Source organism: Acanthochromis polyacanthus, chromosome 4 (genome assembly GCF_021347895.1).
Source record: "Acanthochromis polyacanthus isolate Apoly-LR-REF ecotype Palm Island chromosome 4, KAUST_Apoly_ChrSc, whole genome shotgun sequence".
Classification (NCBI taxonomy): domain Eukaryota; kingdom Metazoa; phylum Chordata; class Actinopteri; family Pomacentridae; genus Acanthochromis; species Acanthochromis polyacanthus.
The window spans coordinates 45,700,576-45,713,390 of record NC_067116.1 but is presented as its reverse complement, the minus strand read 5'-3'; the positions used below and the strand labels follow the sequence as shown (position 1 = coordinate 45,713,390).

General features: G+C 41.9%; 1 protein-coding gene across 1 annotated transcript in view; it reads right to left on the bottom strand.

The window, feature by feature from the left end:
* Positions 1-12,815, bottom strand: part of fbn2b (fibrillin 2b) — a 121,560-nt gene that overhangs the window by 60,750 nt on the left and 47,995 nt on the right. Inside the window, 2 exon segments of the mRNA XM_051946915.1 lie at positions 2,795-2,920; positions 10,461-10,658. Of these exon segments, the coding sequence (XP_051802875.1) occupies positions 2,795-2,920; positions 10,461-10,658 (324 nt within the window).

Below are 12,815 nucleotides of genomic sequence, written 5' to 3'. Positions count from 1 at the left end.
TAAAACCATCAGACATCTAACCGCTGCAAAACCTCGACAGCTTCACTCTGAGGCTGTTTGTGCTTCCACCAGCAGCACGTTTCAGTAAAAACCTTCCCAGAGGACCCGCTCTGATTGTTGGGAAGATTTCACAAACAAAATGGATTTCCTGCAGATTTCAGATAAACGCCACAGCCGCTCTTTTGTTCTGTGGTTTTATCAGCAAACACTGCTGCTTACAGTTCATCTGAGCAATCAGCTTCATATTTACGGTTTAAATCAGACTTTTCTTGTCATCGTAGTGCTTTCTACAGAATATCCTGTTATGCACTTTGAAAACCCTTTCCTCATTCTGAACCCTTTTTCTTTACACAAACGGCGTGAAAATCCACAAAACGACACCAGAGCTCCGTCATCGGATCATATTTTAACTAAAAAAACAAGTAAACTTTCGGGCCAAAGCACTGCCTCAGTTTTAAAGAAAGTGATCCACAGTTTACTGGGTTCTTTGCCTTTTCACACAATTTCACACGAGCTGACAGACAAACAGCAGTGAAGCCTTGTGAACACATTTTAGGAATTCTGACAGTTTAAATACTAATTTATTCCGTGTGAGGCTCTTTTTTGGCAGTTCCATCTACACTGCGCACAAATCATGTGTTTTTAATTATCATATTTAAGTTTTGACAAAGTGAAGCTTTGTGTTAAAAACTGATTTTATCAACACATTTTTAGAATCCAGGGTTTATCAAACCTCTAATGGACGGTAGTTCTTGTGTCTCAAATGTAGGATTTGCTGCGTTTGCCTCGTTTATGGGATTCTTTAGGCGGTCTAAAGAACTTCAGCTTTTGCTAGTCATTAAATGTAACAATTCTGGGTTCCTTCCTTTAGAACACGTCCAACATTTCAGGTTCTGGTCTGTCGGACAGAACGTGACAAAATGCCAACTTTGAATTGGAGAATCTTTAATGAGCATTTTTCACTGTTTTAAAAGACCAAAAGGTTGATCAACAATGAAAGTAATCGTTAGCTGCAGCTCTCATTCCATGCTATTACCTGTAAACAACCACATTCATGATAAACCATCAGAGAGATTACTTCTATCTGGTTCTGATAACAGAACACGATGGTCATCATATCTGCAGCATTTCTGGGTTCTTTCCACCATAATTCATTCAGTTCTGACAAAACAACACGACGTTTGATTATTTACAGACAATGACAGCAACTGCTAGAGGAGTTTTAATTTCATGTTATCTGCAGTCACACGAAATGAAACACCTTAAAAACCACATCAGCACATAAAGTAAGAGGTTCTTCAGCTTAGAGACAGAAAGAACTATGTGAGACCAAAGAAAGACAAAAGAAATCACACCACATGTTAAATGAAGAACCACATAAAACACATGAAGAACCGTCCTCTGAACTAAGAGGCTTTTCAACAGACCCATTATTTACTATTTTATTAAAAACAAAACCAAAGAACCTTCTAAAACTGTCTCTGTAGTGGAAACTTCAGTCATGTTTTGTAGAATTTGAGGTTTTCGAGCAAACCTAAAGGTCTCCACCAACAAACTGTTTTTTTCTCTAAGATTTGCTGCATTTCTGTAGTTTGTATCATTAATTGTAAATCGTCTTTAGTGGAAACTCCAGTCCTGTTTTCTCTACAATCGTGTCTCTATATGATGATCACTGAACAGTTTGATCAGTTCATTGAACAACTCCAGACTCTCCTGCTGTGTTTCTACCTTCTCTGAGTCGTTTTGTGTTCCCTGAACTGCTGAAGCTTCTCTCTGCTTCCACCAGCTGGAATGTGGCTCTGACATCCACGCCCAAATCCCTCCGAGCAGCATCTCTGGAAGCGCTCACTCTCTCCTTACAGTAAATCCTGAAACGAGGTGGCGTTCCCCCAAAACCACAACTGTAACAGGGACTCTGGTGAATTCACTGAAGTCATCCTCCCAATTTCCTCCTTTATTCATGGAGACATAAATCACCGTTTGGTGTGTCGGGGTAATTGCCTCTCGTGAATCCGGGGGTGGAAACTCTGGTCTCCAACAAATATAAACACTTGTGTTCTTCCTGTATCTGTTTCAGCTCTTAGTCAGGCTAATAAAAGCCAATAAAAAGCTGGATTTGGATAATAATTCATACGCTGATAATCAGTGCAGCAGAATAAACGTCGTCTGGCTGAAACCGTTTAAGAGCTTTCGGGAATCCTCCCAGCCGTCCAACAGACCGACGATCACGCTGTTCAGCTGAGAAGCTGTTTAGATTCCATCCAATCAACACGCTGTAATGTCTGTCCATGTGTGTGGTTTCAGCTCATCATCACTTTTCTAGAGCCTCTGTAGATCTGTCAAACCGATCAACACTCAGCAACTAATTAAAGTTCCTTTATAACTGGTAACAATTCAATTTATGCACGTTTATGTACTTTTAGATGCTCAGTTGATTACTAAAGTGTAAAAAACATCTCAGTTTTTTCAGTCATTAATTTGGTCATGGTGAGGTTTTTCTAGCTTCAGAACAACTTTCCTGATCCTGGCTTCATGTGAAAGGTGCTGTCTTGTCGCTAGACTTCAGAAACTGCCTTTGTTATTTTGTTTTACAGCCTAGATGAAGAATTAGCGAGTAAAATCCAAAAAACAACCCGTCACAGTGAGTTTTCAGGATACGTGTGACAGCTCCACTCAGTTTACATTTTACGGATTCTGATGGTTCTTTTTCATCTCTGTAAAGAAGTTAAATATGCAGATGAGCAACAGTGAAGCTGCAAGAACTGATCGTTTAAACGTCTGCTCAGAGACTCACCTTCACATTTGTGGCTGGTTTCGCTCTGACGGTGGCCGGCGGGACATTTACACTCGTAGGATCCCACCGTGTTGATGCAGTTTCCTCCTGCACACAGACCTGGAACTGCCTGGCACTCGTCCACATCTAAAAGAAGGAAAAACAGGAACAGAAATCAGTGAGAGGAGGCAAACGCAAAAGAAAACAAGAGCTGTAATAATCACTTGTGTCTGCAGAGTTTAGGAACATTTCATGTTTGTAATAAAACCAAAACCTGCACAAAATAACTCCAAACAAAAAGCAGCAAACACGCGACTTAAAGCGACTTCAGTTTGTTTCTGGAACAGATTCTGTCGCTGTTCTTTGTTCTGCAGTGAGTTGGCCAGGCGGTGATGTGGAAGACCGCATCCAGAAAGAGGAAGACCGCGTCCAGAAAGAGGAAGACCGCGTCCAGAAAGAGGAAGACCGCGTCCAGAAAGAGACAGACCGCGTCCAGAAAGAGGAAGACCGCGTCCAGAAAGAGAAAGACCGCATCCAGAAAGACCGCGTCCAGAAAGAGGAAGACCGCGTCCAGAAAGAGGAAGACCGCGTCCAGAAAGAGGAAGACCGCGTCCAGAAAGAGGAAGACCGCGTCCAGAAAGAGGAAGACCGCGTCCAGAAAGAGACAGACCGCGTCCAGAAAGAGACAGACCGCGTCCAGAAAGAGACAGACCGCGTCCAGAAAGAGGAAGACCGCATCCAGAAAGACCGCGTCCAGAAAGAGGAAGACCGCGTCCAGAAAGAGAAAGACCGCGTCCAGAAAGAGGAAGACCGCGTCCAGAAAGAGGAAGACCGCGTCCAGAAAGAGAAAGACCGCGTCCAGAAAGAGGAAGACCGCGTCCAGAAAGAGGAAGACCGCGTCCAGAAAGAGGAAGACCGCGTCCAGAAAGAGACAGACCGCGTCCAGAAAGAGACAGACCGCGTCCAGAAAGAGGAAGACCGCGTCCAGAAAGAGGAAGACCGCATCCAGAAAGAGGAAGACCGCGTCCAGAAAGAGGAAGACCGCGTCCAGAAAGAGGAAGACCGCGTCCAGAAAGAGAAAGACCGCGTCCAGAAAGAGGAAGACCGCATCCAGAAAGAGGAAGACCGCGTCCAGAAAGAGGAAGACCGCGTCCAGAAAGAGGAAGACCGCGTCCAGAAAGAGGAAGACCGCGTCCAGAAAGAGGAAGACCGCATCCAGAAAGACCCACTTCAGTCCTCCTTTGAACAGGAAATTTTTTCGCTTTTTAATGCACATTTTTCCCAGAATTCAATGTGACTCACTTTTACCAGTACTGGGCAGATGTCAGTGGGTGGGTTCCTGTAAAAACCGTGGATCCTTCTGATCCTGTCCATGTGGGGATTTACACCCACTCACAGTGGGATTATTCATCAGCTCAGTGCCACCAAACGCTGAGCGCACCGTAAAAAAAAAAAAAAAAAATCTAAAAAACAACAAAAAAAGGTGAAAGTCTGGCAGCAACAGGGCCAGAACAAAAACACAGTGAAACACTATTACTGAAAAAAAATATAAAATGTAAAAAAGTAATGGCAAAATATCTGTACAATAATAATAATTTCTCTGATTTAAATACAATAAAAAAATCTGTAAAACTGCTTTTTGATGCTTAAATACATTAAAATGTGCAACTTTGCAGGGAAATATTGTCTAAAAACAAATTACCTTTAGTAAAAATACTAATCTTTAATGATTAGTCATAGTTTAGGCCTGTTTTTTTTATAGTTTTTTACAGTTAGGATTTCTCTGCAGCTTTACTAGTCACTGTAATTTGACAAATTGGGGAAAACATCTGAAAATTGTTCAGAAAACATTCCTGTTAGACAGGTCATGGTTTTTTACAGTGCACTGTGAATGTGCAGCTCCGCCTCCACAAACAGCTGCATGCTCACACACCACACGATCACATGAATGCAGACAAACAGCCCGCTTCTGATCACGTGAAAACATTCAGTCGCTGCTGCTTAAAGCTCCATCTGCTGCTGAGGAACTCAGAGAGAGAAAACCAGGACCGGCCAGCGTGTTGGAGAGCGATCCTTAGGTTTGGATTCACGGTCATGTTTGCTTTGTGCTGCTGCCAGAAAGACGTCGCTCGAGGCTCTCCGGCAGATTAGGTGTCTATAGTGTGTGTGAGAGTAAAAATGAGAGTTTGGGAGAAGAAAGAAGACAGAAACAGTTCTTCAGAGTGAAGTGAGTTATGGTCTACGCTGGCAGACCTTCAACATGTGAGCGACCTGGCAGCACAGAGTCAGGAAGTGGTGGAGCTAAAAACAAATCACTCACTGATCCCAGATGCATTACCTTCTTCAGTTTATCTCATAAATATTATTTACACTCCCATACATACGTATATCTGGGTGGACTGCAGATTTACTATGTCATATGGAAGTAATATTTTTAAGAACGTACATCGGTCTTTGCCAGGTGTCTGCACATAAATAATAACACATTTTCCAGCCCCTAATTATTGGGCTTAATTGTCCTCGTTCATGGAAGAATTCACTTATAGTCGATATTACAACAAATACCAGTTTTCTTCATAAAAATTATTCCCTGAGGTAAGCAGAATTTTTATGAAAAGAGCATTAAACATTCACCAAATCAGCTCCAACAATAAACCCCTACCAGGTGAAGCACTGATGATCTGATTACACTGTGAAGTTCTGATGGAAAACTTTGGGTTTATAGACCTGTATAAAGGTTTGAAGGCTTGACTTTGCATTCTTTGGTCAGAAGGGACCGAATTTGGAAGAGTAAATGGATCTGGAAAGGAGCTTTTCAAAGCTTCTGATCATTCCTGAGCTGATCTAACCCACCGGATGTCTGATGTGGGGATAATCCGTTAATTTCAGGTGGTTTTATCCTGCATGGTCACTATTTCTGTCTTCCATTTACTTTTCTACGGGCAGCACTGAAAATTGCAGAGGATTTGGATCCATTTCACTCACAGCTGGTGCAAATGTTCTAACCGAAGCTACATGCTTGACTTAGCCCCGCCTACAACGACTGTGATTGGTTTAAAGAAATATAAACAAGCCCAAGCATTTTTTCATAGAATAATGATAGTGAGACATAGCCAGAGCGGACGGCAAAAGAAACTTATTCCCTCAAATATTACACACCTTGAGGTCTTATTTCTATTTAGTTATGGAATTATTTGCAGGTGGATCGACAGAAATCTGATCAAAAGGAGGGAACTAAACAAAATGAATCATAATGACGAGTAGAAAAAATGAACTGACTTAGATATTCATGCTGACGTTTGAATGGGAGTGAATGGGAGCCAGAGCTGGTTGGAGCAGTCACCTAGTGGCGCTCTGTGGTATTGCACTGTAAGCAGTCATAAGGCTTTATAGTCTGCATTTATCAACAAAAACAGGAGTTCTCTTGTTTACAGGTAAGGCCAAAGAACTTTTTGAAGTACTTTCAAACATGCACCTCGTCAGTGTAATAATTATTAAGACTGAGTTTTTTAGATTCTGCCTGAAAGTTGTAGCTTGAACTTGATTTCACTGAATGTCTCGTAGCTTCACATTGTGTAAGAATTTCACACCTGCCTCCTATAATCCTCAAAAGCAAAACCCCTGAACCCGACGTCTGCAGCGCCGATGCTGCTGAAGTGCTGCCAGGTCGAGTGGAGATCAGAACAAAAACACTTCGGGCAAAAACATGTTGTCCCGCCATGACGGCATCCAGACACCAGCTTTCACCATCTGCCAGAGAGTGTCCGAGTCAGAGGATCTGGACGGAGGCAGGAAAGGGCTTGGCTGGACTCTTAACGGGGGACACGACCTCCACATGTGTCATCTGTTGATGCAGGCTCACTGCTCAGTCTGGTCACGGTCGCAGGTTATTGGAGAAGCATGCAGAGAGTCTGGTCTGGACCGAGGGGGTTCTGGGACACCAGCAGCAGGAATGTTGATGAAAGAGGTTCACATCTAGCTCTTTCTCTGGGTCTCCTGATTCTGTTTAATCTACGCTGTAAACGTTACCGGTAAATGAGGGGAACAGCGTGACGGAGTGCTGTGTGCAAACAGACGCAGATGTCTGCAAAGTAGAACAACTTCAATCTGTTTGCACGAGATTCAAATCAAAAGGATGATTGTTTTATGCTGTAAAAACGTCGGTGGAACATCGATTTTCACAGCAGCAGGGCTCCATAGAAATGCATGACGACAATGTTTGTTATCAGCAGCTTTGTATGACATCAGAAGTTGGCATAGTGCTGCTTTATATGGGACGCTAGTAAGATCTTTCAAAATGGGACCAAAAGAACGTCATTTTTCACACTCACAAGCTGAAAGAACGCTACTTTTTATGCAGTTACAAGGCGGCATACCACTACTTTTTACACCGTGTAAAGTTCATATAGTGCAGCTTTTGACAGCGCTCTGGTGAGATGTACTGAGACCAGGTTTTACGTCATCAGTAATCTAAAGAGCGCCGTTTTTCACACCGTCAAAAGCTGGCAGAACAGCGCTTTTTAGATTGTTTTAAAAGAACGCTACTGTTTCATGCAATTAAAACATGGTATAAACCACTTTTTATGCCACCTAAAGCTTGCATAGTGCAGCTTTTCACACCATTAAAAGCCAGAAGAGCACCATTTTCACAGCATTAAAAACTGACATACCGCTGCTTTTTACGCCAACAAAACGTGGCACAGCACACAAAAGCTGGCAAAACATCACGTTCGACACCGTTAAAAGCTCAAAGGATGCTACTTTTACGTGATTAAAAGGTGGCATAACTCTACTTTTAACACCATCTGAAGCTTTTCACTGCGTTCTAATGAGATAAATCAGGACACTGCTTTTCAGTCAAAATCCAAAGAGTGCTGCATTTTACACTGAAAAGCTGGAAAAGCAGCACTTTTTACACCATCAGAAATTGGCATGGAGGCACGTTTAACAGCGCTCTGGTGAGATGTATGAGACAGAATTTTGTACATCGTCAAAACTCCAAAGAGCTCCACTTTTTACACCGTGTGAAGCTGGTACAAGCCTTCTATTTACACTCAAAAACCAAAAGAGCTTCACTACTTACACTGTTAACTGCTAGCATAATGAGGTGTATTAAGACATCATTTTTACAATGATTTTAACAGCAGTAAAAGCCAAAAGAGCGTCACTACGTACAACAGTAAATGCTTGCAGAAAGTCAGTTGTGAGGTCACTCTAGTGAGATGTATTAAGGCCTTTAATGCTGTCAAAAGCTGGCATAACGGTGGTTTTTACACCATTAACAGCACCCTTTTTCACAGCCTTTAAAGCTGGACTACCACTGCTTTTACGTCACTCTAGTGAGATGGTTTTTACACCATCAAAAGTCAAAGAGTCAGTTTTAATGCCTGCAAAAATCAAAAGGATTCTGCTTTTCACGCCATCAAACGCTGACATCACGTCGCTTTTTACGGTCCTCTGGTGAGACGGACTGAAATGCTGCTTTCAACACAAACGCCACCTAAAAGACCAAAAGACCTACAGCATTAAAAGTTGGCAGAAAACCGCTTTTTACATAAAAAGTATCATAACGTCGCTTTTTCCACTGCTCTAGTGAAATCTACTGAGATGCTGTTTCCATACATGAAGCAGTGAAAGTTATCACAGTGAGGCATTTAAAGAGACGGAAGCTCTCTGTGCTCGCTCCTCTTCTGCAAAAAGTTGAGGTCAAGAGGACTTTATGCAAAAGAGATGCACTTTTTGGAGCTTTGGTCGGCATAAAACCCACCATTTGATACTCGTGCAAACAGAGGAGAACGAGGCATTTTCTGCTGCAGAAGACTTAGATGACATAAAAATGGATGTCAGACCGAGAGAAATGTCCAAAAATCAATCAGTGGATCTTATAAAAGAGCCTCTGTTCAAAGCAGATGGGAGCGTTCCTCTGCAGTGCTGAAAATCTGAAGTTCACGTGCCAAAACAAAAAATTACTAAACTGAAATGACGTTGCATTACACAACTGTTTTTACAAGCTAAATATTACCCCCAGCGGTCCTGCAAAGAGAAACTGAGATGTAAAGGAGGTGGAGTGAACTCTGAGCAGCAGGGAAACGGGTTCAGTAAAAGGTGAGGTGAAGTGCAGCATGTCTGATGGATAAACTGATATCCTGACTGCACAGCAACACCTAAACCTGCTGCAGCTTCTGTAGAATAAGACAGGAAAGCAGCAGCTTGTGTCCTGTATGCATGTAAACGCCCTCAGAGCTGTGCTGTGGGTCAGGAGTCACAGCTGTGATGATGATGATGATGGTGATGAAGGAGCGTTTACGGTGGTGGATCCATTCCTGTCGAGGCTTAAATCTGAGGAATCAGGACCTGGACTGTGGAATGATGTGGCTGAGGAGAGCAGACCTGTGGAGTTCTTCTAAATCACTTCTGAAAGCCGCTTTTATGTGAAGTTTACTTTGAGCTTTAATTCCTTTTAGTGTTCTATTTTACACTGTGTCCTGTTTATTTTATTTTAGCTGCCTGGTTCTTTGGTGTGATGTCGTCTTTAACTTGACTTTTTGATTTTTAATTTCTAACTTTTAACCCCCAGTCTCATTCTTTAGCTTTAAACTGCCTCGTTCTCTTGTTTGATGGCTGATCTCTATAAGTTAAGGAACAGTAAATGAGGGGAACAGCGTGATGAGTGCAAACAGACGCAGATGTCTGCAAAGTAGAACAACTTCAGTCTGATTCACATCAAAAGGATGATTGTTTTATGCTGTCAAACGTCGGTGGAACATCGATTTTCACAGCAGCAGGGCTCCATAGAAATGTATGAAAACAATGTTAGTTATCAGCAGCTTTTTACATGAACGTTACTGCTTCCGTACTCCAGTAAGACGTATTACAATGCTGCTTTTTACGCTACCAAAAACCATAGGAGCACCATGTTTCACAGTCAAACGCTGGCATAACAGTGCTATTTACATTTTAAAACGCTAAAACAATGCTACTTTTTATGCCATTAAAAGATGGTGTAAAACCATTTTTATGCCACCTGATTAAAAGCCAGAAGAGCAGCATTTTAACAGCAATAAAAGCTGGTATGGGATTGTTTCTACACCAACAAAACCTGCCATAATGGTGTCAAAAGCTGGCATAAAATCACTTTTTACACCGTTACAAGCTGAAAGAAGGCTACTTTTGATGTGGGTACAAGCATAGCACTACTTTTCACTCTAAAGCTCACATTGTTTTACAGCGCTCTGCTGCTCAGTCAAAATCCAAACCGCTTGTTTGATACGCGTGCTAATCTGGCTAACTATTCATCCAGCTTATTATCATTTTTACTATTTTAATTGGCTGCTCTGCTTCGTCTCCTCATGTCTCGTGTGATTTTCTCTTTTTTGATCTTTTTACTGTTCTGACCTTTTTTAATGATTTTATAAATGTTTTCTTTTGTTTTTCTTTTAATAATTGTTGTCATCTTCTGTCTTAATGTCTCTGTAAAGCGCTTTGAATCGCCTCGTTGTTGAAATGTGCTACAGAAATAAATGTGCCTTGCCTTTGTATGTTGTGACCGTCACAGCTCCTTGTGAACGCTGTTCTTAGGGTTCTACATAAATAAAGCCGTTATTATTTCAGTGTTTAAATGTGCATCCTTCTGTATTACCCTTAGTCACAGTAGAGACCCAGCAGGTGTGTGTTCATGAGTTCTGACCTTGGCAGGCTCCGGTGCGGATGTTGGGGATGAATCCTCGCCTGCAGGGGTGCGGCTGGGCGGGGCATTGCTCGCAGGGGTGGCCCCAGGCTCGGCCAATGGTGGCGCAGCACAGCGTCTTGGTGCAGACGATGCCGCTGAGCTGGCCCTGGCACATCTGGTTGTTGACCTGGGTGAAGCACGGCCCCGTCCGGTAGTCTGCAGGCGGAGGGAGAGGTTGTTCGTTAGCCGCTCGTTTTGGTGTTTGATTGGCTGAATGACAGAGCGCTGATGCATTCGAGCACATCTGCTGCCGCGTTAAACGGAACCACATCGAAGGCATGAATGAGAAATTTCTGAGTCACTTCTTTCTTTTTTTCTTAATTCCACTCACGTTTTACAACAAAAGCAGGGATGGATGTGGGGAAAACCTGGCACCACATCCACAGATGACTCACTGGATATTTAAACACTTCCTCACAGTTTAATTGTTTAGGCTTTGGATGAAAAAGCTGCTTATGAAGAAGAAGTAGTGAAGTTTAGCAGGACTTAAGGAGAACAACATGTGAGCTGGTAGCAGCAGAATGGATCATCCAGTTAACCCTCATGTCGTCCTGCAGGTCAGACCGACCCGTTTTAAGGTTTGAAAAATGTGAAAAAAAAAAAAAGTTTTCACAGTGAAACTTCTCATGTCCACATTGTCAACATTTTTGGGAGTTTTTTTTTTAACAATTTTTGGTGGAAAAAAATGTTAAAAATGTTCCTTTAAGAACATTCAGAAATAAAATCAACCATTGATTTTTTTTTCTGAATGTTCTTAAAGAAAATATTAGAAGTTTTACTGATATATATGGAATCACTTTAGATATTTTTAGGATTTGTTTCTGGAAGATTTTTACTCATTTTTTGAAAATATTTACAAGAATTTTCTTGCCAAATTTGGGGGATTTTTTAAAATAAAACTTTTAAGTGAAACTTAAGGAATTATTGGAATTTTCTTCCTGAAGGTTTTGCAAATTTCCATAAATTTGGGGAATTTTTTGCTGAATTTTTGGATTTATTTTTTTCAGACAAGGAAATATTTTTGTTAAATGAAGACAACAGGAGGGCTGACCGTGCTCAGGTTGAACAGAAAAACTCAGCAGTGGGACTGGAACGAGAGCTGTGTGGTGAGATGTTCAGCTGTTGGACTGAACCTGAAGCACCTTCCAGGACTAACCAGGAGGTTACAGTGGGCTGAACTCAGGAGGTCTCAGCGTGGTCTTCAATAACAATGACCTACCAACGCTGCAAAAACAATCCAAAACTGACATGCTAACCCTCCAAACCCCAAATCCTGCAGCAGTTTCAAAGGTGTGCTGTATTATTTTAGAAAACTGCTGAAATTGCAGCTTTTACAGCTGCAAAAACAGAAAGACGCATCAGAGTTTCAGCTTTCTACTCATCTTTCAATGGAAAACGACCAAACCTGAGGCTAGAATTATATTTCATCAAAAACACTAAATTCTTTTTCCTTGTTGAAAAATTTGCAAAAAATAAACCGTACAAATTAATCAGATGACTAAAAAAAACAAAAAAATCTGTGCTCCTTGGTGCAGTTGGGAAGCTATGAGTGATGCAGATGTGATTAGGATTTAGGTGACAAAAATTATGGGATTTTTAAACTGAACTGCAGGGTGTGTTTACGTAGGGAAGACAGGATGCAAAAAATACAAAATCAAAGTGGAAAAAAAGATATTTCTGAGTTCTTTCTCCTTCGAGTCATGGTTGTGTTGTTTCCATAAAGGTGCAGGACTTTGTTTTGCAAAGAAAAAGGAGCCACCAGTGAGAAAAATGTGACGGGAACAAAGAAAGCGTCATCTTTGAGACAATGCACTTCCCTGTGACTTTGCAAAAACACACATTCCTGATCACATCTTGTGTTGAAAAGCAACAGAAAAAGTTCACAAAAAGCAAGCCAGATGTGTAAAGCTCCTTCTTCTGGAGCCTGAAAACAACTGTGAGGTTGGATAGCATGCAAACAGAGAGCCGATGTTCGTCCTTTCAATCACAAACAGCCTAATGACGGCTTCCCTCCAGGGACAAACCCTTATTAAGGCCTCTGCAGTGGCGCCAAACGTAATATAGGCTTCATTAAAAAAGGAGATGTTAGATTGTCACAGTGCAGATGAAAGCAGAGCTGCACGGTCGCTGAGACGTGGAGAAAGACAGCGCTGAAGGACGGAGGAGATGGAAAGATAGGAAGTCTGTCGGGAGTCCTCCTCCAGACTTATTGTCCTTATTAGTTCCTCGTGCAAAACGAAAGGGGATCAGAGAGGAAGGGGCAACGAGTGGAGAGAGAAAAAAAAAAAGAGAGAATGAGACGAGAAAGTAGGT